The following is a 20788-nucleotide window of genomic DNA, read 5'->3' on the forward strand; positions in this document are numbered from 1 at the left end:
CGGCCCGGGTGATGGATAAGGCGGGGGGGCGGTCCCGGCCCGGGTGCTGGATCGGGCGGGGGGCGGTCCAGGCCCGGGTGATGGATAAGGCGGGGGGGCGGTCCCGGCCCGGGTGCTGGATCGGGCGGGGGGCGGTCCCGGCCCGGGTGCTGGATCGGGCGGGGGGCGGTCCAGGCCCGGGTGACGGAAAGGGCGCGGGGCGGTTCGGGGCGGGCCCAGTTCCCCGGGCGACGGGCGCCAACAGGCGGGCCCTGCGGGCGGGGCGCGGCGCGGCGGCCCGGGTCCCCGAGCTCGGGAGTGTCCAGCGTCCGGGCGCGCCCCCCGCGCCCCCGCGATGGCCCGTCCCCGCCGGGGCGGTGCCCGGCGCCGGGCGCGCCGCCTCCCGGGCCCGGCGAGCGGCGGCGGGGCCGAGGGTCGCTCGCGCGGGGGCCGGGAGCCCCCCGGGGCCGCGCCGCGCGCCGCCGGCCCCAGCCTCGCCCCGCCGCCTCTCCCCGCAGGGTCCCTGCTCCTCTGGCATGGGCTGTCCAAGGCGACCCTCCACATGGGCCGGCTCCGGAACGCCAAGATGCTGGTGGAGACCGCCGTCAAGGTCGGAGACGCCCCCAGCCCCCTGTCCCCCCCGCCCACCCAGGGCAGGGACAGACCCGGGGCCCAGGAGCAGGCAGTGCCCTGGGATACCCCTCCCCAACCCCCAAGGCCTTGGTCCTCTGCCCAACTCTCAATCCTTGCATTTTCCAGCTCTCCCTCCCCGCGTCTCCCCCCAAAGGACTCCAGGCCAGTCCTGCTCCCCCGCCTGACCCCTGCCTGCTCCCCCACCTGGCCCCCTCAGGCGGGACACCCCTTCTTTCCCGTCCCCTCACCCTGACCTGCTCAGCAGAGCTTTCTCCCCAGCATCCCTGACACCCCGACCCTCCACTCTGAGTCCTGTGATTTCTCTCCTGCGCTGAGCACTAGAACGGGGACGCCTGTCCCCTACCCCACCCCGCCCCCCTTCCCACCCCGCACCCCTCTGGCCTGCCCACGGGGCTCCAAGGCTCTGAGCTCTGCCAGTCTTTGCCATCTCTTCAGCCTGGCTTCCGTTCTGTGCCTCCAACCTCCCTCTGGCCTCAGCGCCCTGTGCCTTCCTGTCCACGGCCCAGGCTGTCCACGGCATGGCCCCCAACACCGGAGGCTCCTGCTCTGATGTCAGTCCCGTTTCTCAGGGTCCCCAGGCTTGAAATTCCTGAGACTCAGCCACTGAGAGACCAGCCTCCTCCCCTTCCCTTTCGTGGTTAACCGGGGATCAGAGTGTCAGTGAAAAATGCTCCTTAGGGGCCAGAGCGATGGTCCAGCGTGGAGGGTGTTCGCCTTGCATGCAGCCAACCCAGGTTTCATTCCCGGCATCCCTGTCTGGTCCCCCAAGCACTTCCATTTTTGGGGGGTCACATCCAGCCGATGCTCAGGGGTCACTCCTGGCTCTGCACTCAGGAATCACTCCTGGCAGTGCTCGGGGGACCATATGGGATGCTGGGAATCGAACCTGGGCCGGCCACGTGCAAGGCCACCCTCCCCGCTGTGCTATTATTGCTCCAGCCCCTCCAGGAGTAATTCTTGAGTGCAGAGCCAAGAGTAACCCCTGAGCATGGCCAGCTGTGACCCCAAATGCCAAAAAGAGAAAAAAAATGGAAAAGAGAAATGCTCCTTAGTAACAACCGATCTGTAAGCGCCAAGCATGGGACGGGCGCGTGCATCGGCAGCTGCCGCCTTCCAGGCCCTTGGATCTGCCTCCTGGCCCCCCTCCGGGCCTATTTTTCTACCTGTTTATAGCCTGTCTTCTCCCACCGGAGCGTCAAAGCTTCCTGGGGGCAGGCGCTCACGTGCCAACGGTCTCTCGGGCCTTTATTACTAAACACAAACAGCGGGAAAGGCTCCGGCCTTGCATGTGGCAACCCTGGTTCAAATCCCTGACCCCGCCTAGGGTCTCCCAGCACCGTCAGGGGTCCTTCCTGAGCACAGAGGCAGGAACAGGCCCAGCCCCCTCTCCTCCCCCAAATGAAACCCCTCCCTCTCCCCCGTGCAGCAGAAGAAGATCTTCATGATCCAAGGCCGCTACCCGGTCATCCGCTTCCTGCTGCGCAGGAGGGGCTGGGTGGAGAAGAAGATGCCCAGCTTCGGGGGGGTCGCGCAGGCCACCTCCAAGGAGCTGAGCAGCTCTCTGATGGGGGACAGTTATGACGTGGAGGACGGTGAGCAGCTGAGGCACCTTGAGTGCCCCCCGCCCCGGGGCCCCAGGGGCCGAGGACAGGCCCCTCACCCTCCTGAGCTGTCTCCACAGACGATGACGATGTGGACATGGAGTTCCACTCCTCCCTGTTCAACTTGGAGGGGCTCCTGCAGATGGACGAGCTCGACGGGGTGCACGCGCTCATGGTGAGCCCAGGGTCCCCGGCGCAGCCAGGGGACTGTGGGCACCAGCAGAGCGGAGCCTGGGCCAGTCCTTTGCTTCTCAGGCCTCAGCTTTGCCCTCAAGTGGATACTGATGTCCTTATTGATTTTATTTCTTTTTGTTTGTTTGTTTGAGAGCTACACCCGGCAGTGCTCAGGGGTTCCTGGCAGTGCTTGGGGGACCATACGGGATGCCGGGGATCGAATCTGGGTTGGCGGTGTGCAAGGCAAGAGCCCTCCCTGCTGTGCTATCACTCTGGTCCTCTCCTTTTTATTTATTTCTTCCTGTGTGTGTGTGTGTGTCTGTGTGTCTCTGTGGGCGCGTGTCTGTGTGTGTCTGTGTGGTTGTGTCTGTGTGTGTCTGTGTATTTGTCTGAGTGTCTGTGTATGTATCTATGTGTGTGTGTCTATGTGTGTGTGTGTCTGTGTGGTTGTGTCTGTGTGTGTCTGTGTGTGTGTGTGTGCGCGCGCGCACCTCACCCAGCAGTGCTCGGGAACTCCTCCTGGCCCTGTGTTTGGGAATTGCTCTTGGGGTGCTGGGGGGTGCAGGACATGCCAGGACTCTTGCCTATAGAGCCTGTGCTCCAGCCAGAAATAGGTTTTATTTGGGGGCTACACGCATCTGTCCTTGGGGCTACTCCTGGCTCTGCACTCAGGAATCACTCCTGGTGGGCTTGGGGGAGCATAGACAGTGCTGGGGATCAAACCTGGGCTGGCCGCATGTGAGGCAAATGCCCCACCCACTGTGTTATCACTCTGACCCCCTAGATTTTTTCTGGTGTGTCTCATAGAGGGGCTCAGGCAATGCTGGCCTGAGAGCAGAAGGCTGTTAGGTCAAAAGTTGGCGTTGCTGGGGCCAGAGTGATAGTACAGAGGGGAGGGTGTTTCCCACACAGCTGACCCGGGATCCATCCCCGACTTCCCACATGGACCCCCAAACACCGCCAAAAAGGGATTCCTGAGTGCAGAGCCAGGAGTAACGCCAGGCTGAGCATCCCTAGGTGTGAACCTAAAAGACAAAAAAAAAAAAAGTTGGCATTACCTCCATGCCTAGCAGGCCCCCAGGTTCATTCCTTTCAAAGTGTTTCAAAGTGTCCCCTCAGCTCTCAGAAGTCGCCCCGTTGCAGTGCCCCTGAGGCTGAGGTGGAGACATGGGAACCACAGATGCTCTCAGGTGGGCGTTTCTGGGTCAGGAATGTGTCCTGGCGGGCTTGCGTGTCCTTGGCCAAGTCACTCACCCACCTCTGAGTGTCAAAAGAAAGTGCGGTGGCATGCGGGACTCAAACGTTCAGTGGCCAAGAACGGTTCCCCTAGCCAGCCCTCGGCAACGGACAGACGAAGGATCGGGGGACGGAGAAACGGACCTGGATTTGCTGTTGATCAGTTGATTTCTCTCCTCCCCAGCATTGTCCGGTCTCCCCGCACAACGCAGTCCTAGTCGTAGTTTTCGTCGTCGTCCCTGACACCATCGCTCCCTCACCCTCATCCTCAGAGTCCTTACCGCAGTTAGATTAGTTCTCGTCGCCCTCGCCCTCATCTTTTCAGTCCCCGGCTAGTCTTGCCTTCCTCATCTAGTCCTCATATTCATCATAGTCTGTTCTCTCCCCTTACAGCACAGTTATAGAAATCATGAAGGGTGGGGGTATACACAGGTGGGTTGAACATTGTCATAACAACAAACAGAGGTAAGACCCCTCCTTCCGGGGAAGTTCTAGGAAATTAACTCAAAGACAAAATCTCAACTGAGGGTTCAGCACTCCAGATTACTAGGGGATCCTCTCAAGGGCGGGATTCCATCCAGGGTGTATTTTCTCCTTTCCTCAACTAGTAATCCGTCTAACCAGTCATAGTGAGTTTACTTCTTATAATATTTCTAGTCATTTTGTGTGAACACAGTATGAGATATATTAAGCTTAAAGCCTCACTCTTGGGGCTGGAGCGATAGCACAGTGGGTAGGGCGTTTGCCTTGCATGCAGCCAACACGGCCAACACAGGTTCGATACCCAGCACCCCATATGGTCCCCTGAGCACCGCCAGGAGCAATTCCTGAGTGCATGGGCCAGAAGTACCCCTGAGCACCGCTGGGTGTGACCCAAAAAGAAAAAAAAAGCCTCAGTCTTCCTGGGGACCTCTTGCTATATATCCCAGACTACAGTCCTGAGGCCAGGTTAGTCTTTCCTAACCCCGCAGGGTCCTTATTCAGTTGCTTCTTTTTAGGTCAAGACAGAGTGTGCTCCATGACCGTGCTCTTCATTTTTTACACTTATGGTGCTTGGTTTGTCCCCTTTCGATGCCAGGGTAGCTCACAGCTTGCCCTGGGTCCATCCAGTCCCTTCATCGGGACCCACCTTTTGGGGGTGTTTGGAAGTAAGGGCAACTGAGGCTTAAGTCAAGAAAATGTGGATGCCCGGGAGTAAATGTTATTTTGAAGTCAGTTAACTCACATGCTACAAAAGCACAGCATCAACTGTCTTCCTGTGTCTATACAAAAAGAACATTGCTAAATAAGCCATGCAAATGACATAAAAAGAAAAGCAATATAGGGTTATTAGTGCCTGATGGAATTGGGTATGCCTCAGGAGCACTGTTGTGGGAGTAGCTCAATAAACCTAAGCTTCCTGCAGGGGGAGCAGAGACACCCCAATGTTAGCCAACACCCCTCTGTGTATCAGTTTCCTCCTGTGTGACAGGAAGAGCATGTGGCCCACTCAAGGGCAGAAACGTTAAATTTCTGGTTTCACTAACTCCCAGAGGCAGAGGCGGAGCTGGGGTCTCTGTCCCTGCAAGCAAGTCCCAGAGAGCTGTGAGCCAGGGGGCATGTGTGTGTGTGTGTGTGTGTGTATGTGTATGTCTGTGTGTGTATGTGTGTATGCGTGTGTGAATGAGTGTGTGTATATTTGTGTGCGAGTGTGTGTGTATGTGTGTGCAAGTGTGTGTGAGAGTGTGTGTGTGTGAGTGTGTGTGTGTGTGTGTGCCTGGATCAGAGGGAGTTTTCCAAGGACAGCTGCTGGACACATCCGTGTTGCACACATGTGGTTGTGGGGTCCACACTCATTTGGAGGCCTTGGTGGGTAGTGGGGCCCGGGGTTAGCTGCTGTTAGTGGGACACTCCCACACACTTGATTCTGCTGTCCTGGAGATCACGTGGGATCCGGAGTCCAGATAATCATGTTTCTGGGGTGCTGGAGTGATAGCACAGCGGGGAGGGTGCCTGTCTTGCACGCAGCCCTTTTGGGTTTGATCCCCTGCATCCCATTGTGTGCCCCGAGCATCACCAAGAGTGATAAGTGTAGAGCCAGGAATTACCCCTGAGCATCGTCAGATGTGGCTCCCCCAAAAATGTTTCTGGGATCTGGAGAGACAGGACAGCGGGGAGGGCGTTTGCCTTGCACATGGCCGACCCAGATCGAACCCTGGCATCCTATACGGGCCCCTGAGGCCTCCAGGAGTGATCCCTGAGCACAGAGCCAGGAGTAAGGCATGTGATCCAAAAAACTGTGTTTCTGGATGGCCTTGGTGTGTGGGCAAGGGCCGCGCCCCGCCCCTGCCTGGAGCCCCGCCCAGCCCCAGGAGAAGCGCCTTCTCGCAGGACACACTCCTCACCTGCTTTGTCTCCCGGCCCAGTCGCGCATGGTGCGGAACGAGGTCCCCTACTTCATCTGGACCACCAGGAGAGACGTGCTGGACTGCCGCTTCCTGTCCAAGGACCAGATGATCAACCACTATGCCCGGGCAGGCTCCTTCACCACCAAGGTGGGCACCCCTGGGGGCCTGGGCGGGGGGGGGTGTGGCATTCCGTGCCGAGGGGCCAGGCCCGGGTTCCGTTTGGATGCTTCAGAATGTGGGGAAGCACCTGTGGGCATTGTGACTCAAAGCAGCCCGGGTTGAAGTTTCTGGAGCCAGAACCAGCAGCAGAATCAGTGTTCTGGAAGGTTCTGGAAGGTTCTAGAATGTTCTTCCTTCCTGAGACAGAAATCACCGACTGGGCGTTTCCATTTCCTGTACTCAGGTTTCAGGGCCTAAAGCTCTGAGCTTTTTTCCTCATCTTATTTCATTGGGTTGGGGTTTGGGGGGCACCACAAGTGGTACTCAGGGGCTGCTCCTAGCTTGGTGTTTGGGGGCTCCTGGCGGGGTTGTGTTCAGGGGACCCTGTGGTGCCAGGGCCTGAGCCCAGGGCTCTAGCACACCAAACATGTACGGCCTGTCTTCTGGGGGGCTTGGCACACACGCACGGTGACCCCTCTGCCCGGTCTGGCTGCTCTGAGCTGCGGAGCCTGCTCTGAGCCAGGCGCTGGGGGGCAGGAGGGTCCAGGGGCCGGCCACCTTCCACCTGGCCGTCTGGTCCACAGAGCATTTAGAGCAAATGCCCGGGGCCGTCCTGCCCACTGTGGACCTCAGGACATTAGGGGCACAGGCCCACAGAGGGTGTGCGGGCTGGGAGGAAGACTGTTTCCGTGAGAGGCGGAACTGGGGTGATGGGGGTCACCGGGAACATGTTCCCAGCGGAGAACATGGGGCAGTGGGGGGAGTTGCCAGGAACGAGCGGGCTTGGCGCAGGTGAGGTGCTGGGGTGCCGAGCGGGGCGGGGGGCATCCCTGGGCGGGGCGGGTGCCCTCAGCAGCTCCCCCCCCTAGGTGGGTCTGTGCCTCAACCTCCGGAACTTGCCGTGGTTTGACGAGGCTGACGCTGACTCCTTCTTCCCACGCTGCTACCGTCTGGGGGCTGAGGATGACAAGAAGGCCTTCATAGGTAAGGGGGCCCCGCCCAGCGGCCGCCCAGGCCAGCAGGCTCGTGCCCGGGCAGTGGACCCCCGCCCCCGCGCCGGGCCAGCCCAGCTGTTTCCCGCTGAGCCCCTCGGTGGGCTGGCACCTTCGTGTGGTCGGGAGCGGTTCTAGCGTCCCATGGGGCAGGGGGAGGCTCGCCCCCCTCCAGACTCCGGCTAGGCCATTTCTGGCCCAACAGCAGCCTCAGAATTTGGCTCAGGATCCAATCCTAGGTTCCGACCGAGTCTCAGACCTGAGACCCTGGAGGGCGGCTGAGTGCAGTGTCTGGGCTGGGTCACGGCTCTGGTTCGGCCCTGGAAGCAGGGCCGGGTCGGGAGTCGGCTGAGGTCCAGGCAGGTTTTTGGTTCCTGAGCGGGGCAGGACCCAAGGAGGTTCTGGACCGGAACCGGCCTGGAGCCGGGGCTCTGAGCAGACCCCCCACCCGGGCACAGAGGACTTCTTCCTGACGGCTGCCCGCAACGTCCTCAAGCTGGTGGTGAAGAAGGTGTGGGAGTCGGACTCTCCGACGCCGGAGGGCGGGCCTGCAGGTGACGCCTCCCTGGTCTGCGGAGGACAGGCCACTGTGGGGGAGAGGTGCGGGGAGCTGTGCCCAGTGTGAGATGCTGCCCCTTGCCCCTGGGTGCCAAACCAGAACCCATGTGCTGGCAACCCGGGAGCCAGGAGGTGGTCCCTCTGCGGCCCCCAGGGTATGTGGGCCCTGGAGGTCAGCTCGGGGGTGACCCTGTGCCCAGGGGCTGGAAGGCAGAGCCACCTGAGTCCTGGACAGTGGGGCCCAGGCCCGGGGGACACAGGTGCTGGACAGTGGAGGCCAGGCCCCGGGGACAACAGATGCTGGAGAGTGGGGCCCAGGCCCGGGGGAAACAGTGGTGGAGAGTGGGTCCCAGGGCCACCAGAGAACCAAGAACGAGGCCTCAGCCTGGGACGGGTGAGGGGTGAGGGGAGGACTGAGGCCCAGGGCTCTGGAGCCTGGCCTGAGCCAGGGCAGAGGCCGCGTGAGAGTGACCGGCCCCTGTGTCCCCTCAGGGAACCTGCATCCCAGGAAGGTGGAGAAGAAGCCGCCGGTGGTGTCGTCCGACTTTGTGGACGAGGCGCTGCGGGCGTGTGAGGAGTTCCTGAGCAACCTGGCGCACACGGACATCGACAGGGAGCCGGAGGTCCCCCTGCACCTGAGCCCTGACGGCTGGTCCTTCTTCCTCCAGCGCTACTACCAGCTGGTCCAGTAAGTGGCCTGCGGCGCGGCCAGGCCCCGAGCTGGTACTCAGACAGACCCTCTCTGTCTTGGGGGCCCCTCTGGGGATCCTGCCGGGGCCCAGCCATGTCCCTGAGATGGCCGGCGCGGGCAAAGGCCCAGCTATGCCCTGAGGGGCCACGCCCAAGCATCGGAACCTGGACGGCCTCACGCTCTGGGTTTGGTGGCTTTTGTGGACAGTGACTCCAGACAGGGACAAATGGAGGCATTACTGGCGCCCGCTCAAGCAAATCAATGATTAATGGGAAGTCAAGTGATTCAAGTGACTCCAGAAAGCACCGGGGGCAGCAGCGCCAGCAGCTCTCCTCGTGCAGGATTTATTTGGGGTGTCACAGCTAACCATGCTGAGGGGTCACTCTGGCAGTGCTCGGAGGCCATCTGGGTGCCAGGGATCCAAGTGGGTCGGCCACGTGCCAAGCAACGCCCTCCCCGCCGCGCCGTCGCGCCCTTCCCTCCGTACAGGGTGTTGGCATGATGTGAACGTTGGTAAAAGCTGAGCCTGGGGGAGTCTGTGCTTGGGGCTCCCCAGACTCCCCCGGCCTGAAGGGTGGGCTTCAGAATTTTCTTCGTGAGCAGAAGCGAAGAACACCTGGGTCAGACGAGGGTGGGGGCGGGGTGGGCGTGAGGGAGAAAAGCCGGAAGCCAGAGAATAAAACAGGTGCTGGGGTCCCCGCGGGCAGCACCAGGGAAAACAGTGGAATGGCCAGCAGTGCTGGGAGACGCGGAGGCCAAAGACAGGACGAAGGGGCCAGAGAGCCGCTGTGCCATTCAGTTCTTTTTTGGTTTTATATATATATATATATTTTTTTTCTTTTTGGGTCACACCCGGCGATGTTCAGGGGTTACTCCTGGCTCTGCACTCAGGAGTTACTCCTGGCGGTGCTCGGGAGTGCATCAACCATATTCGATGCTGGGAATCGAACCCGGTCGGCCGTGTGCAAGGCAAATGCCCTACCCGCTGTGCCATTGCTCCAGCCCCATGGTTATATCTTTTCAGGGCACTTGCCTTGCACACAGCGGCGCCTGGTTCCACCCTCCTGAGTGACCCCTACACACACCGCCGGGAGTAAGTCCTGAACACTACCAAAAATATCTGGTTGCCTGGGTTTTTGTTGTTGTTTTTTGCTTATCAAACCAGATGGTCATGTTGAATTGACTTTTCTAAATGACAGAAGATCTCACCACCCCCCATGGGACATTGGGGGCGGGGTGGGGGCAGCCCAGATGGTGCTGAGCAGATTCTTGATAGCGTGGCCTACGGAAGCCTCTGGAAACAGAGGGGTGAGGGGTGGGTGAGTCCGTCAGAGCCTGCTTGAGCCGCGGGCTGACCGCTGGGGTCCTGGCTCTGCCATTGGGGGGCCCACCCGGGGGTAGGTGATTTTGTGGGCCGAGGGGGTTGGGGATTGGGGTAGGGGTCATTTCATCCTTGAGTCTCAGTGTGTGCGGTCCAGTGGCCGAGAACAGCTCCCACCAGAGAACTTGCCCCACACCTGTGTCCACTCGGCAGTCCGAGGAAGCCCCTCCTCCCGGCCAGGCCTCCTGGGGAGCAGGGACGGGTCCCCCGGAGCAGCCAGGGACCCCTCAGCCTTACATTGATGCTGCAGACTCGGGCTCAGCTGGGAGGGGGTGAATGCAGGTGTGGACGCGTCTGTGTCCTCAAGAAGGGCCCGTGAGGGGGGCGGGAGCCCCGGGGACTTCTTCGCAGTCGGCCTCTGCCACAGCCTCTCAGCTCTGCACACGGCCCGGGCCAGCGCTCGCTTCCGACCTCAGGCTGCAGGGGAGATGGGGCCTCGGGAATCGGGCAGGGACGGGCAGCCTGGGTGCCCCGCCCCGTGTCCTGCTGACTCAGTGCTGCCGTGGGCAGGGGCGTGGGGGGCGCAGAAGGCACCACACAGAGGGGTCGCTGAGGCCCCAACACTCCCCTCCACTCGTCCAGTGCTCAGGTGGTTCGTCCGGAAGGGGGCGCAGCGGAGGGCCAGACTGGCAGTCTGGAGACGCCTCCGGCTCCTCGGGGGTGGGTGGGGGACATGCTGGGTGGCCCGTAGGGTCAGCGCCGTTGGCCCGGCTGCCCACCCCTTCCTTTCCCACAGCGAGGGGGCCGAGCTGAGGCCGCTGGACACGCAGGCACTGCGCTGTGAGGAGGTGCTGCAGAAGCTGCGGGCCGTGGTCCCGCAGATAGACATGGAGGGTGACCGCAACATCTGGATCGTCAAGCCGGGAGCCAAGTCCCGCGGCCGAGGTGGGAGTCAGCCCCCAATGTCCAACACCGCCCCAGCCTGCCTCCCCAGTCGTGCGGCTGGCATGCTGTGTGACCCTGGGCAGGTTGCTTGACCTCTCTGAGCAGAGCAGCACATTCTGGCACTCGAGGATTAAGTGTCAGAGCGACAGCACAGCAGGCAGGGTGTTGGCCTTACCTTGCACGCTGCCCACCCGAGTTTGAACCCCGGCATCCCTTAGGTCCTCCGAGCACCACCAGGAGTAATTCCTGAGTGCAGAACCAGGAGTAACCCCTGAGAATCACCGGATATGACTCAAGTAGCTAATAATAATAATAATAATAATAACAACAGTAATGAAATGCGGCACAGAGGCGTCACCCACAGGCAGCTCTGCCACCCTGGGACTTGGGTGAGAACTCGAGCATCTCACCTGGGTCTGCCTGGAGCACTGATCCCTGAGTCAGGAGTTACCCCTGAGCACTGCCAGGTGTGGCCCAAAAGCCACCCCCGCTAAAGAAAAGGAAAAAAACCTAACTGATTAAGCACCCCGAGAAGATCTCCCCAAATCTCCAGGGGGTTCGTTTGCAGAGCCCCAGGCCCCGCAGGCAGCTCACGGGAAGGTTGTGGGCGGCTTCCAGCCAGGGCGGTTCCTGCAGGGGTGGGGATCAGGCTGTAGAGGAAACAGGAAAACCAGAAACACCGTTATCTGGGGCAGGCCCCTTCTCAGCTTCTCTTCTACAGGGGAGAGACGGGAGGGGGAGAAGAGAGAGGGAGAGAGGGAGAGAGGGAGAGAGGGAGAGAGAGAGAGAGAGAGACTGCTTATGTATACATGTGCATATTCTGGTATTTTGTTGTGGTTGTTTTGGGTCATCCAAGTACTAACCAGGCCCTCCCCTGCTTAGCTTCCGAGATCAGACGAGATCGGGCGCGTTCAGGGTGGTATGGCCGTAGACTGGGCTGGAGCGATAGCACAGCGGTAGGGCGTTTGCCTTACAAGCGGCCAACATGGCCGGCCCGAGTTCGATTCCTCCGCCCCTCTCGGAGAGCCCGGCAAGCTACCGAGAGTATTCGATATGCCAGACACAGTAACAACAAAGTCTCCAATGGAGACGTTACTGGGCCCGCTCGAGCAGCTCGATGAACAACGGGAGGACTGTGACTGTGACTGTTCTGGGTCATACCAGGCAGTGCTCAGGGTTACTCCTGGCTCTGACTCAGGAATGACTCCTGGCACTGCTCGGGGGACCGTGTGGGATGCCGGGACTGAACCCAGGTTGTCCGTGCGCAAGGCAAGCGCCCTGCCCTCTGCACTATCGCTCCGGCCCCTGTATGTGTATTTGGTTTGGTTTGGGGCCACACGGAGGGGGACTCAGAGCCTGCTCCCGGCTCTGTGTCGCTGAGGGATCGTGAGTGTCACGATCAGGTTGCGGCCTTGGGCTTGCGAAGCCTGTGCTCCAGCCTTTGAGCCGACTCCCAGCCCGCATGCACGTGTGCGTGTGTGTGTGCATGTGTGTCACCTTTTCACGGATTCTGCCGCCCCAAGTCACTTGGTGCCACTCATTTCTCCCCCCCCCCATGTCATCATCTTGGATTTGGGTCCCTGTTGTCTGTTCGCGTGTTTATTTGTGGGGTTTATTTTGGGTTGGAGCTTCTTGTTCTGGAGACTTTGACAGCTCTAATGGCTTGTACCACATTTCAACTTTTTATCCATTTTTTTTTTTTTTTACTTTTTGGGTCACACCCAGCGATGCACAGGGGTTACTCCTGGCTCTGCACTCAGGAATTACTCCTGGCGGTGCTCAGGGGGACCATTTGGGATGCTGGAAATCGAACTCGGGTCAGCTGTGTGCAAGGCAAACGTCCTACCCGCTGTGATATTGCTCCAGCCCCTGATCTTTTTTTTTCTCTCTCAAACTTTATTTATTTGGCTTTTTTTTTTTTTTTTTTTTGCTTTTTGGGTCACACCTGGCGATGCACAGGGGTTACTCCTGGCGGTGCTCAGGGGACCATATGGGATGCTGGGAATCGAACCCGGAGTCGGCCACGTGCAAGGCAAACGCCCTACCTGCTGTGCTATCTCTCCAGCCCCTTATTTGGCTGTTTGGGTCACACCTGGTGATGCTCAGGGCTTATTCCTGGCTCTGCACTCAGGAATTTTTCCTGGAAGTGCTTGGGGGACCCTATGGGATGCCGGGGATCGAACCCGGGTCAGCCACGTGCAAGGCCAACGCCCTCCCCACTGTGCTATCGCTCCAGCCCCTCCCAGGGGTTCCCAGACACATTGTCGCTTCGTCCCTGCAGCAGAGCTGGGGCGACACCCTTGGTTTTCAGAACCATGCTACTGGGACCGGGGAGTCAGCCTTGTACAAGACACGTGATTTAACCCCTGACTAGTTATCCAGCCCTGAAAATATATTTTTTTTGGTGAGGGGCACCCCTATCTGACTGTGCCCAGGGCCCGCTCCTGGTTCTCTCGGGGACGGCTCATGGCGGTGCTCAGGGGTCCATCTGAGCACCTTTGGCTTGGGGATCAAACCTTTGCGGCAACTTGAGCTTCATCTGAGGGAAACGCCTTTACCTCTGACCCTCCCTCGGGCCCTAGAACTTTATTTTCCGTTTTGACTGCAAGTACCTTCCTGTGCTTGATTTTTCAGTTTTGTTTGTTTGGGGGTCTCACCCAGCAGTGGTCTGCGGCTCTCCTGGCTCAGGTGGCACTTGGGGGGTTACTCTTGGCAGTGCTCAGGGCACTGGATGAAGCCAGAAGTCGAATCTGGGCGAGCCCTGCACTGCCACGAGGATGTGGGGTGCGGCCGCATTGATCTCCATTTACCTGCTTCTCTGCTTCGGGCTGTGGGGGGCCGCCAGTGCCCACCCTGTACTTTTGCTGAGGGGTTGGCTGCAGTGTGGCCCTTGCATCGGGTTCTTTAGATGATGATCTAGTTGCTGGGACGGCGTCACAGGCCCCCCCATCCCTGGCCACAGAGGGGTCGCGTTCTTGGGCATCTTGTGACTGTCCCCGAGTACCCGGGACAGATGCTGCTGTCCTGGGCAGGTGACCAGGCCGCTGAGGCCCAAGTGGTGAAAGGATGAGACAGGCTCGTGAGCACGTGCTTGGTGAGAGATGTACCTTGGGGGGCCAGAGCGATAGTACGGGGGCCGGTGTAGCTTCCTCGCTCGTGGCCACCCTGGTGCTCGGGGGCTCCTCCTGGCCCTGTGCGTTCTGAGGGTCCATATGAGGGGCCTGGGGTCACACTAAGATGGGCCACACAAGCAGAGCAGCTCCTTACCCCCGTACTCTGTCTCTGTCTCTATCTCTATCTCTGTCTCTCTCTATCTCTCTTTGTCTCTCTATCTCTGTATCTGTTTCTCTATCTATCTCTGTCTCTCTGTCCCTGTCTCTATCTCTATCTCTCTGTCTCTCTCTGCCTCTGTCTCTGTCTATCTCTGTCTCGGTGTCTCTCTCTCTCTGCCTCTGTCTCTCTGTCTCTGTCTCTCTGTCTCTCTGTCTCTATCTTTGTCTCTGTCTCTGTCCCTCTCCTCTCTCCTCCGCTTGTTAGTTTATTTTCCTTTGTTTCTGGTTCTTTTTCTTTCTTTCTGGGGCGCACCCAGCAGTGCTCAGGGCTTACTCCTGGTCACACTCAGGGATCTTTCCCGGCATGACTTGGGAGAACCATATGGGGTGTCGGGGCTCAAATCTAGGCTGGCCGCATGCAAGGCAGGCGCCCTCCCCATTGTATAATCTCTCTGGCCTTGCTTCGTTAGTTTTATGTTCTGTTACTCACTGGCAGGAATTACTCAAACTTAGATATTCTTAAATTTTAAATTCAAAAGATTGGGTTTTTGTTTTGTTTTGCTGTTTGTTTGTTTGTGGACCATACCTGGTGATGCTCGGGGCTACTCCTGGCTCTCCACTCAGGCATCACTTCTGGTGATGCTCAGGGACCATGTGGGATGCCGGGGTTGGAACCTGGGTCTGGGCGTGCAGGCAAACACCCTCCCCGCTGTACTGTCTCTCCAGGCCCCAAAAACTGTTTTTGAAGAAGGGGCCAAGGGCTAGGACAGGGGCTAAGGCACTTGCCTTGCAGGTAGGCAACCCCAGTTTGACCCCTTGCACCACATATGGTCCCTCCATGTCCTGCCATCAGGAGTGATCCCTGAGCACAGAGCCAGGAGCTGCCCCTGAGCATAGCTGGGTGTGGCCCTAAATCATGGCTTTTTGGTTTTGGATTTTTTTTTCTTTCTTTTTGGGTCACACCCGGCGATGCTCAGGGGTCACTCCTGGTTCTGGTTCTGCATTCAGGAATCACTCCTGACAGTGCTCAGGGGACTACACGGGATGCTGGGGATCGAACCCGGGTTGGCCGCGTGCAAGGCAAACGCCCCACCTGCTGTGCTATCACTCCAGCCCCTGGTTTTGGATTTTGGTTTGGGGCTGTGCCCAGGGAACATTCCTGGCAGGGCGTGGGGGGAACCATCCAGGTGCCAGGGACCAAACCCAGGCCTGCTGTGGGCGCGGCGGGCATCCTGCCCGCTGCCCGATGTCGCTCCCGCTCCTCGATGCTCTGGGCAGCCCTGCGTGAGCGCTCAGCTGGGCCAGTGGTCTAGAGGGGCGGCCGCGGGGCCGGCGAGTGCCCACCTGCTCTGGGCCGCCGCAGGCATCATCTGCTTGGATCGACTGGAGGAGATGCTGAAGCTGGTGGACTGCCACCCGCTGCTGATGAAGGACGGCAAGTGGGTGGTGCAGAAGTACGTGGAGCGGCCGCTGCTCATCTTCAACACCAAGTTCGACCTGAGACAGTGGTTCCTGGTCACCGACTGGAACCCGCTGACCGTGTGGTTCTACCGCGACAGCTACATCCGCTTCTCCACACAGCCCTTTTCCCTGAAGAACTTGGACAAGTGAGCCCCCGCTTGGTGCAGGGGTAGGGGTGGGGGGCTGGAGAGGAACAGGGAACCCCTCCCCCCCCCCCGGTGCCATGCAGGGCTTAGGACGGAACCGAAATAAAGCTTGTGGAAGAGGGTCTGTAGGACGGCATCACCACCCTCAGGGCCAGGCGGCCGGGAAAAACCCTGGGACCTGGGCATAGTCACCACCCCAGGGTACAGACGAATGGGTGCGCCCAGGCGACAAGACTGAGGTCACAAGTGGCCAGAAGTGACCGCTGGACTGGTGCCTGTTGAAACCCACATGCCTGGACCCCACCTTAGCTGCCAGGAGCCAGAGTCTTCACTGAGAGCCCAGAGTACTGCAAGAGGCTCAGGGAGACAGGCCAGGCTCGGGCCCGGGGTGGGGGGCAGGGGGGTCCGGGGTGACCCTCCGCCCGCTGCTCTCTGCCCAGCTCCGTGCATCTCTGCAACAACTCCATCCAGAAGCACCTGGAGAACTCGCACCGCCGCGACCCGCAGCTGCCGGCCGACAACATGTGGTCGAGCCAGAGGTTCCAGGCGCACCTGCAGGAGACGGGCTCCCCGCGGGCCTGGGCCAGCATCATGGTGCCCGGCATGAAGGCCGCCGTCATCCACGCGCTCCTCACCTCCCAGGACACGGTGCAGTGCCGCAAGGCCAGCTTCGAGCTCTACGGGGCCGACTTCGTGTTCGGCGAGAACTTCCAGCCTTGGCTCATCGAGATCAACGCCAGCCCCACCATGGCGCCCTCCACGTCCGTCACCGCCCGCCTCTGCGCCGGGGTGCAGGCCGACACCCTGCGCGTGGTCATCGACCGGCGGCTGGACCGCAACTGCGACACGGGCGCCTTCGAGCTTATCTACAAGCAGGTGAGTGGCCAGACCCCGGCCAGCCCCGCGGGTGCCCCGTGGGGAAAAGCCCAGCATGTGCCCTGCGACAGCCACACGCAGGCCTGAGCTGTGTCCTCTGGAGACGGGCTGGGAGGATGCAGAGCTGAGCAGCCTGGCTCTGAGAGGGGCACCGCGCGGTGTAGGACCCGCCCTCTAAGGGGGTGAGGGTGGGAGGTGGCGGGGGGGGGGGGGGCAGGGCTGGTGTGTGGGACGCGTCAGAGTCAGCGCTGCTGCCCGGGGCTCCAGAGACGCAGCCCCGTTGCCCCCAGCCCCGCGAGTCCTCCTTCTGAGTGCTAGTGTCCCCTGTCACCCATAGTGGCGGCTGTGTGTCATTATTTGACTCACTTCATTCCAAAAAGACGTGAGTGGGGTTGGAGCGATAGCACAGCGGGTAGGGCGTTTGCCTTTTACGCTGCCAACCGGGTTCGATTCTCAGCATCCCATATGGTCCCCCGAGCACTGCCAGGAGTAATTCCTGAGTGCAGAGCCAGGAGTAACCCCTGTGCATTGCCGGGTGTGACCCAAAAGGCAAAAAAAAAAAAATTGTTCTGTTTTGTTTGAGGGCTACCCCTGCTGGTGCTCAGGGCTGATCCTGGCTCTGTGCTCAGGGATCATTCCTGGCGGGGCTTGGGGGGCCACATGGGGTGCTGGGATTGAGCCCGAATAGCTGCGCTCGAGGCCAGTGCCCTCCCCGCTGTGCCGTCCTCTGGCTCCTCCTTGGACCCGTTCGCTGAGGTTCTCCGGACGCTGAGCTCTGGGGTGGAGAGTGAGGGTTGAGGCGTTTCTTTATGTGCCTGGTCCCTTGAACATCTCGGAGAGCTGCCCTGGAATGTAGAGCGGGGGGAGCTCCTGAGCACTGCTAGGGTGGTCTATAAGGTGGTTTAGAACACTCCCCTCCCCCCAAATCATGAGCTTTCCCCTCATTAATGGCGCTTAACTGAGTCCAGTACTCTCCTTCCTTCCTTCCTTCCTTCCTTTCTTTCTTTCTTTCCTTCCTTTTCTTTATCTTTCCTCCCCTCTCTCTCCCTCTGTCTCCCTGTCTCTGTCTCTGTCTCTGTCTCTCTGGACTTACCATGAGATACATAGTTACGAAGCTGTTCCTGGTCGGGTTTCAGTCATGCCATGCTGCAACACGCATCCCTTCACCAGGGCACCGTTCCCACCACCACTGTCCCCAGTCTCCCTCCCGCCACCGCCACCCACCGCCCCAGTCGGCCTCTGTGGCAGGCCCTTTTCTTCTTTCTCTCTCTTTCCCGTCTTTCGGGCATTATGGTTTGCAGTTCAGCCATTGTCTTGCAATGACAACCTCTCTCCACGGAGAGGTTGTCCTGCCTGGTCCTTTACCTACCTCAGCACGCGGTTCTTATCCACAGTGATCATTCCCAGCTCCAGTTATTCACAGTGGTCCCTTGTCGGTCCCAGCTTAAGGCAGGCTCCCAACCGATCCTCCGGGCCTGAGATTCTACTGCCCTTGGGGATCAGTCTTATACTATGTCTTTTTCTATCACCCACAAATGAGCGCCCCGTTATTTCTTCTTGCTTTTCCACTTCCCCCTCCTCTCTGTCAGAGGGAGTGGCAGGGAACCCCCCTGGGCGACAGTGGGTGTAGCAGCAGGCGGCCCCCAGAGGGTGCTGTGGCCCCAGAGAGCCCGTTCCCCCTGCCCCAGGGCTCACTCTGTTTATAACAAGCTCCAAGGTCTCTGCTGGTGCCAGGAAAACCGCCGCCAAGCACCCACCAGGAGCGGGGAACCGGGGCTTCCTGCCTGTGGCAGAAGGCTCAGCTGAGGGCTGGAGTGACAGTACAGCGGGGAGGGCGTTTGCCTTGCCTGCGGCCGACCCGGGTCAGATTCCCAGCATCCCCTGAGCACTGAGTGCAGAGCCAGGAGTAACCCCGAGCATCGCCGGGTGTGACCCAAAAGAAAAATAATGCTGAGGCGTCCCTCAGGTGGGCCCGGGGCCCCCCGGCCGCGAGTCCTCTGAGTGCGTGTCCCCTCTCGCCCGCAGCCCGCGGTGGAGGTGCCGCCGTACGTGGGGATGCGGTTGCTCGTCCAAGGCTCCACCATCAAGAAGCCCCTGGCCGTGTGCCCGCGGCGGCTGGAGACGCCCTCGGCCTTCCCGCAGCTGATGGCCCAGCCGGGCGCCGGGGAAGGCAGGAGCTGGGGCTGCCTCCCCCACAGAGCCGCGGCGCGGCCTCCCACCGGGGTCTGCACCCTGGGGGGCACGGAGGCCCCGGACCTCGCCGCGGGGGAGCAGGACAAGGCCAAGAGCGCCAGAGCCCTGGGCCGGCCCGGCCTGGAGGCGGGGGGTGAGCTCCGTGCGGGAACGGGCCGGGTGCACCCGGCACCCTTCCCTGGCACCCCGCGGCCGGGCCTGAAGAAGCCCCGCACCCTGAGCACGGACAACCCCCGCCAGCACACCAGGCTCCCCAGGCCGTTCTTGCCCACCCTCTCCCTCCCCGCGGACACGGCCCGGTAGCCCCCCGCAGGCTCTAGAAATACACCCTCCTGTGAGCACCGGCCTTGCAGGCCCGTCAGGTTTCCAAGCCGCCAACCCCGCTGACCCCACGCCCAGGCCTTGCCCGTTCCTTGGCCCCTGCCCCATGCCCCGTGCCCTGCACTGCCCTGTCCACCCTCCCGCACGCACTGACCTTCCACGGTAGATGCTGTTGGTCCATTTTCCAGCCGAGGCCTCGCGTGGTGGTGGGGGGGCTCAGGAAGGGGCCCACGGCCACGCAGACCTGCAGGGGTCCAGCAGCACAGCCCGTCACATGCCCGGAGGACTCCACTGACCCTCACCCCCACGGCCCCTGCACGCGGCTGGCCAGCCCCAGCCCCGCCGGCCCTCACCGCCCGCTCGCTTGCTCCCACAGCCCCTTGCCACGCCCCTAGCCTCTCCGCCAAGGGCCAGCTGCCTCCTCCCCGCGTGCTCCGAACCCCCGGCCGGGTCCTCCAGCTCCAGCACGGTGGGCTGATGGGCAGCACGACGCTGTCGGCCACGGGCAGGGCCCTGATGTCGCTGCCCACCGCCAGAGTCTGGATCTCCTTCTCGCCCCACCCCAGCATCCTCCTGGCACCGAGTTTCCTGGACCCCAAGAAGGTGGGCGTGCGCCTGGGACTCGCACCGTGGCGGGGGAGAGGCCGAGAGCCAGGCCCGGGCAGGAGGCCCCCTCTGCACGCAATCCTCTTGCCCCCCGCGCCCTCTCACGTGAGGCTCTCGCCCCCCCCACCGCCTGCCAGGTCTCTATCCTCAGAGGGGTCTGTGGCCTCTCCCCTTTGAAACTGCAACTCTCCCCAGCAGCCGAAGGAGGAGCAAGATCAAAGACAGACCCAAGCCCAGAGCTCGGGGCGGCAGGCCCAGGCCCAAGAAAGGCCTCAGAGGACCCCTGAGCGCCTGCCGCCTCCGGCCCCCTGGGGGGACACGGCAAGGCCGAGGAACGCGTGGGCCGTGCGGCTGAAGAGCCCCCGACTCCGGCTGCACCCCATCCTGGACGCAGCTAAATAAAGGGGAGCGAGCGAGCGAGGCATCCCGGGCTGGGCTCCGTTTCTCCCGAGCCGGAGAATGGGCTGGCCAGCACCTGGGCCTTGGGGGCCAGAATCCCCCCAGCCGGGGACAGCTGGCCTGCGGCCACGAGCAGGGGGCAGAGAGCCGGGACACTTTGCCTCCAGAACTGGTGAGCACTGGGGATCCCCCAGGGGGGCTGGGCTGGCAGCTGACTGACGTTTCCTGGAACTGAGACTGAGAACCCAGGGCAGCGGGCACTGGGGGACCTTGCCTGGCCCCCCCGCCCCGGACGCCAGGGCTCACGAACAGCCGAGGTAAAACATCCAACTCCCACGGGCCGGAGTACGGTTTTCTTGTGTCCTAGGTTGAACGGTGCCGCCACCCTCTCCCCCCCAAAAAAAAACACATCCTCCCCATAGAATCTTGGTTGAAGACAGGGTCTGGGCCTGAAATACTGTGAGTTGGTTCAGGAGAAGGGGGGTGGGGAGGGGGTGCTGTGAGAAGTCTCTCGTGAGCCAGAAGAGGACGTGGTCCGAAGCCTGAGGCTGAGGCAGTCATGGACCACGGGACCCGCGCCTTGGGAGAGGCCAGCATCGTCCCAGGGCGTTGAAGGGCCGCCCGTGGACTCGACATCCAGTGTAGCGGGCGTCACCGTTGAGGAACCGGTGCTCCCGCCCGGGAATTCTGCAGAAGGGACCAGAAACGGGCACACGGCAGGACCCTCGATGGGAAACAAACCCCATGCCCAGGGGCACCGCAGAAGCAAGCCACAGGGTCTCGATGGCGGGTGCCAGGCCTGCAGAGGACAGTCGCC

General features: G+C 61.1%; 3 protein-coding genes across 3 annotated transcripts in view; all 3 read left to right on the forward strand.

Annotated features, from left to right (window-relative positions):
• Positions 1–20788, forward strand: part of JAGN1 (jagunal homolog 1) — a 95439-nt gene that overhangs the window by 42916 nt on the left and 31735 nt on the right. The gene's annotated exons all lie outside the window — the stretch shown is intronic.
• The window catches only part of ARPC4 (actin related protein 2/3 complex subunit 4), a 132713-nt gene that overhangs the window by 11677 nt on the left and 100248 nt on the right, over positions 1–20788 (forward strand). The gene's annotated exons all lie outside the window — the stretch shown is intronic.
• Positions 413–19974, forward strand: TTLL3 (tubulin tyrosine ligase like 3). Its single transcript, XM_056129878.1, has 13 exons — positions 413–589; positions 2063–2225; positions 2315–2409; positions 6050–6178; positions 7060–7174; positions 7641–7736; positions 8233–8428; positions 10549–10697; positions 15333–15576; positions 16017–16452; positions 18478–18944; positions 19362–19569; positions 19771–19974. Exons 1-13 carry the CDS (start codon positions 542–544, stop codon positions 19972–19974), a joined length of 2550 nt encoding a protein of 849 aa, XP_055985853.1. The 5' UTR covers positions 413–541.

Source organism: Sorex fumeus, unplaced genomic scaffold (genome assembly GCF_029834395.1).
Source record: "Sorex fumeus unplaced genomic scaffold, SorFum_2.1 ptg000072l, whole genome shotgun sequence".
In the NCBI taxonomy this organism is placed as follows: domain Eukaryota; kingdom Metazoa; phylum Chordata; class Mammalia; order Eulipotyphla; family Soricidae; genus Sorex; species Sorex fumeus.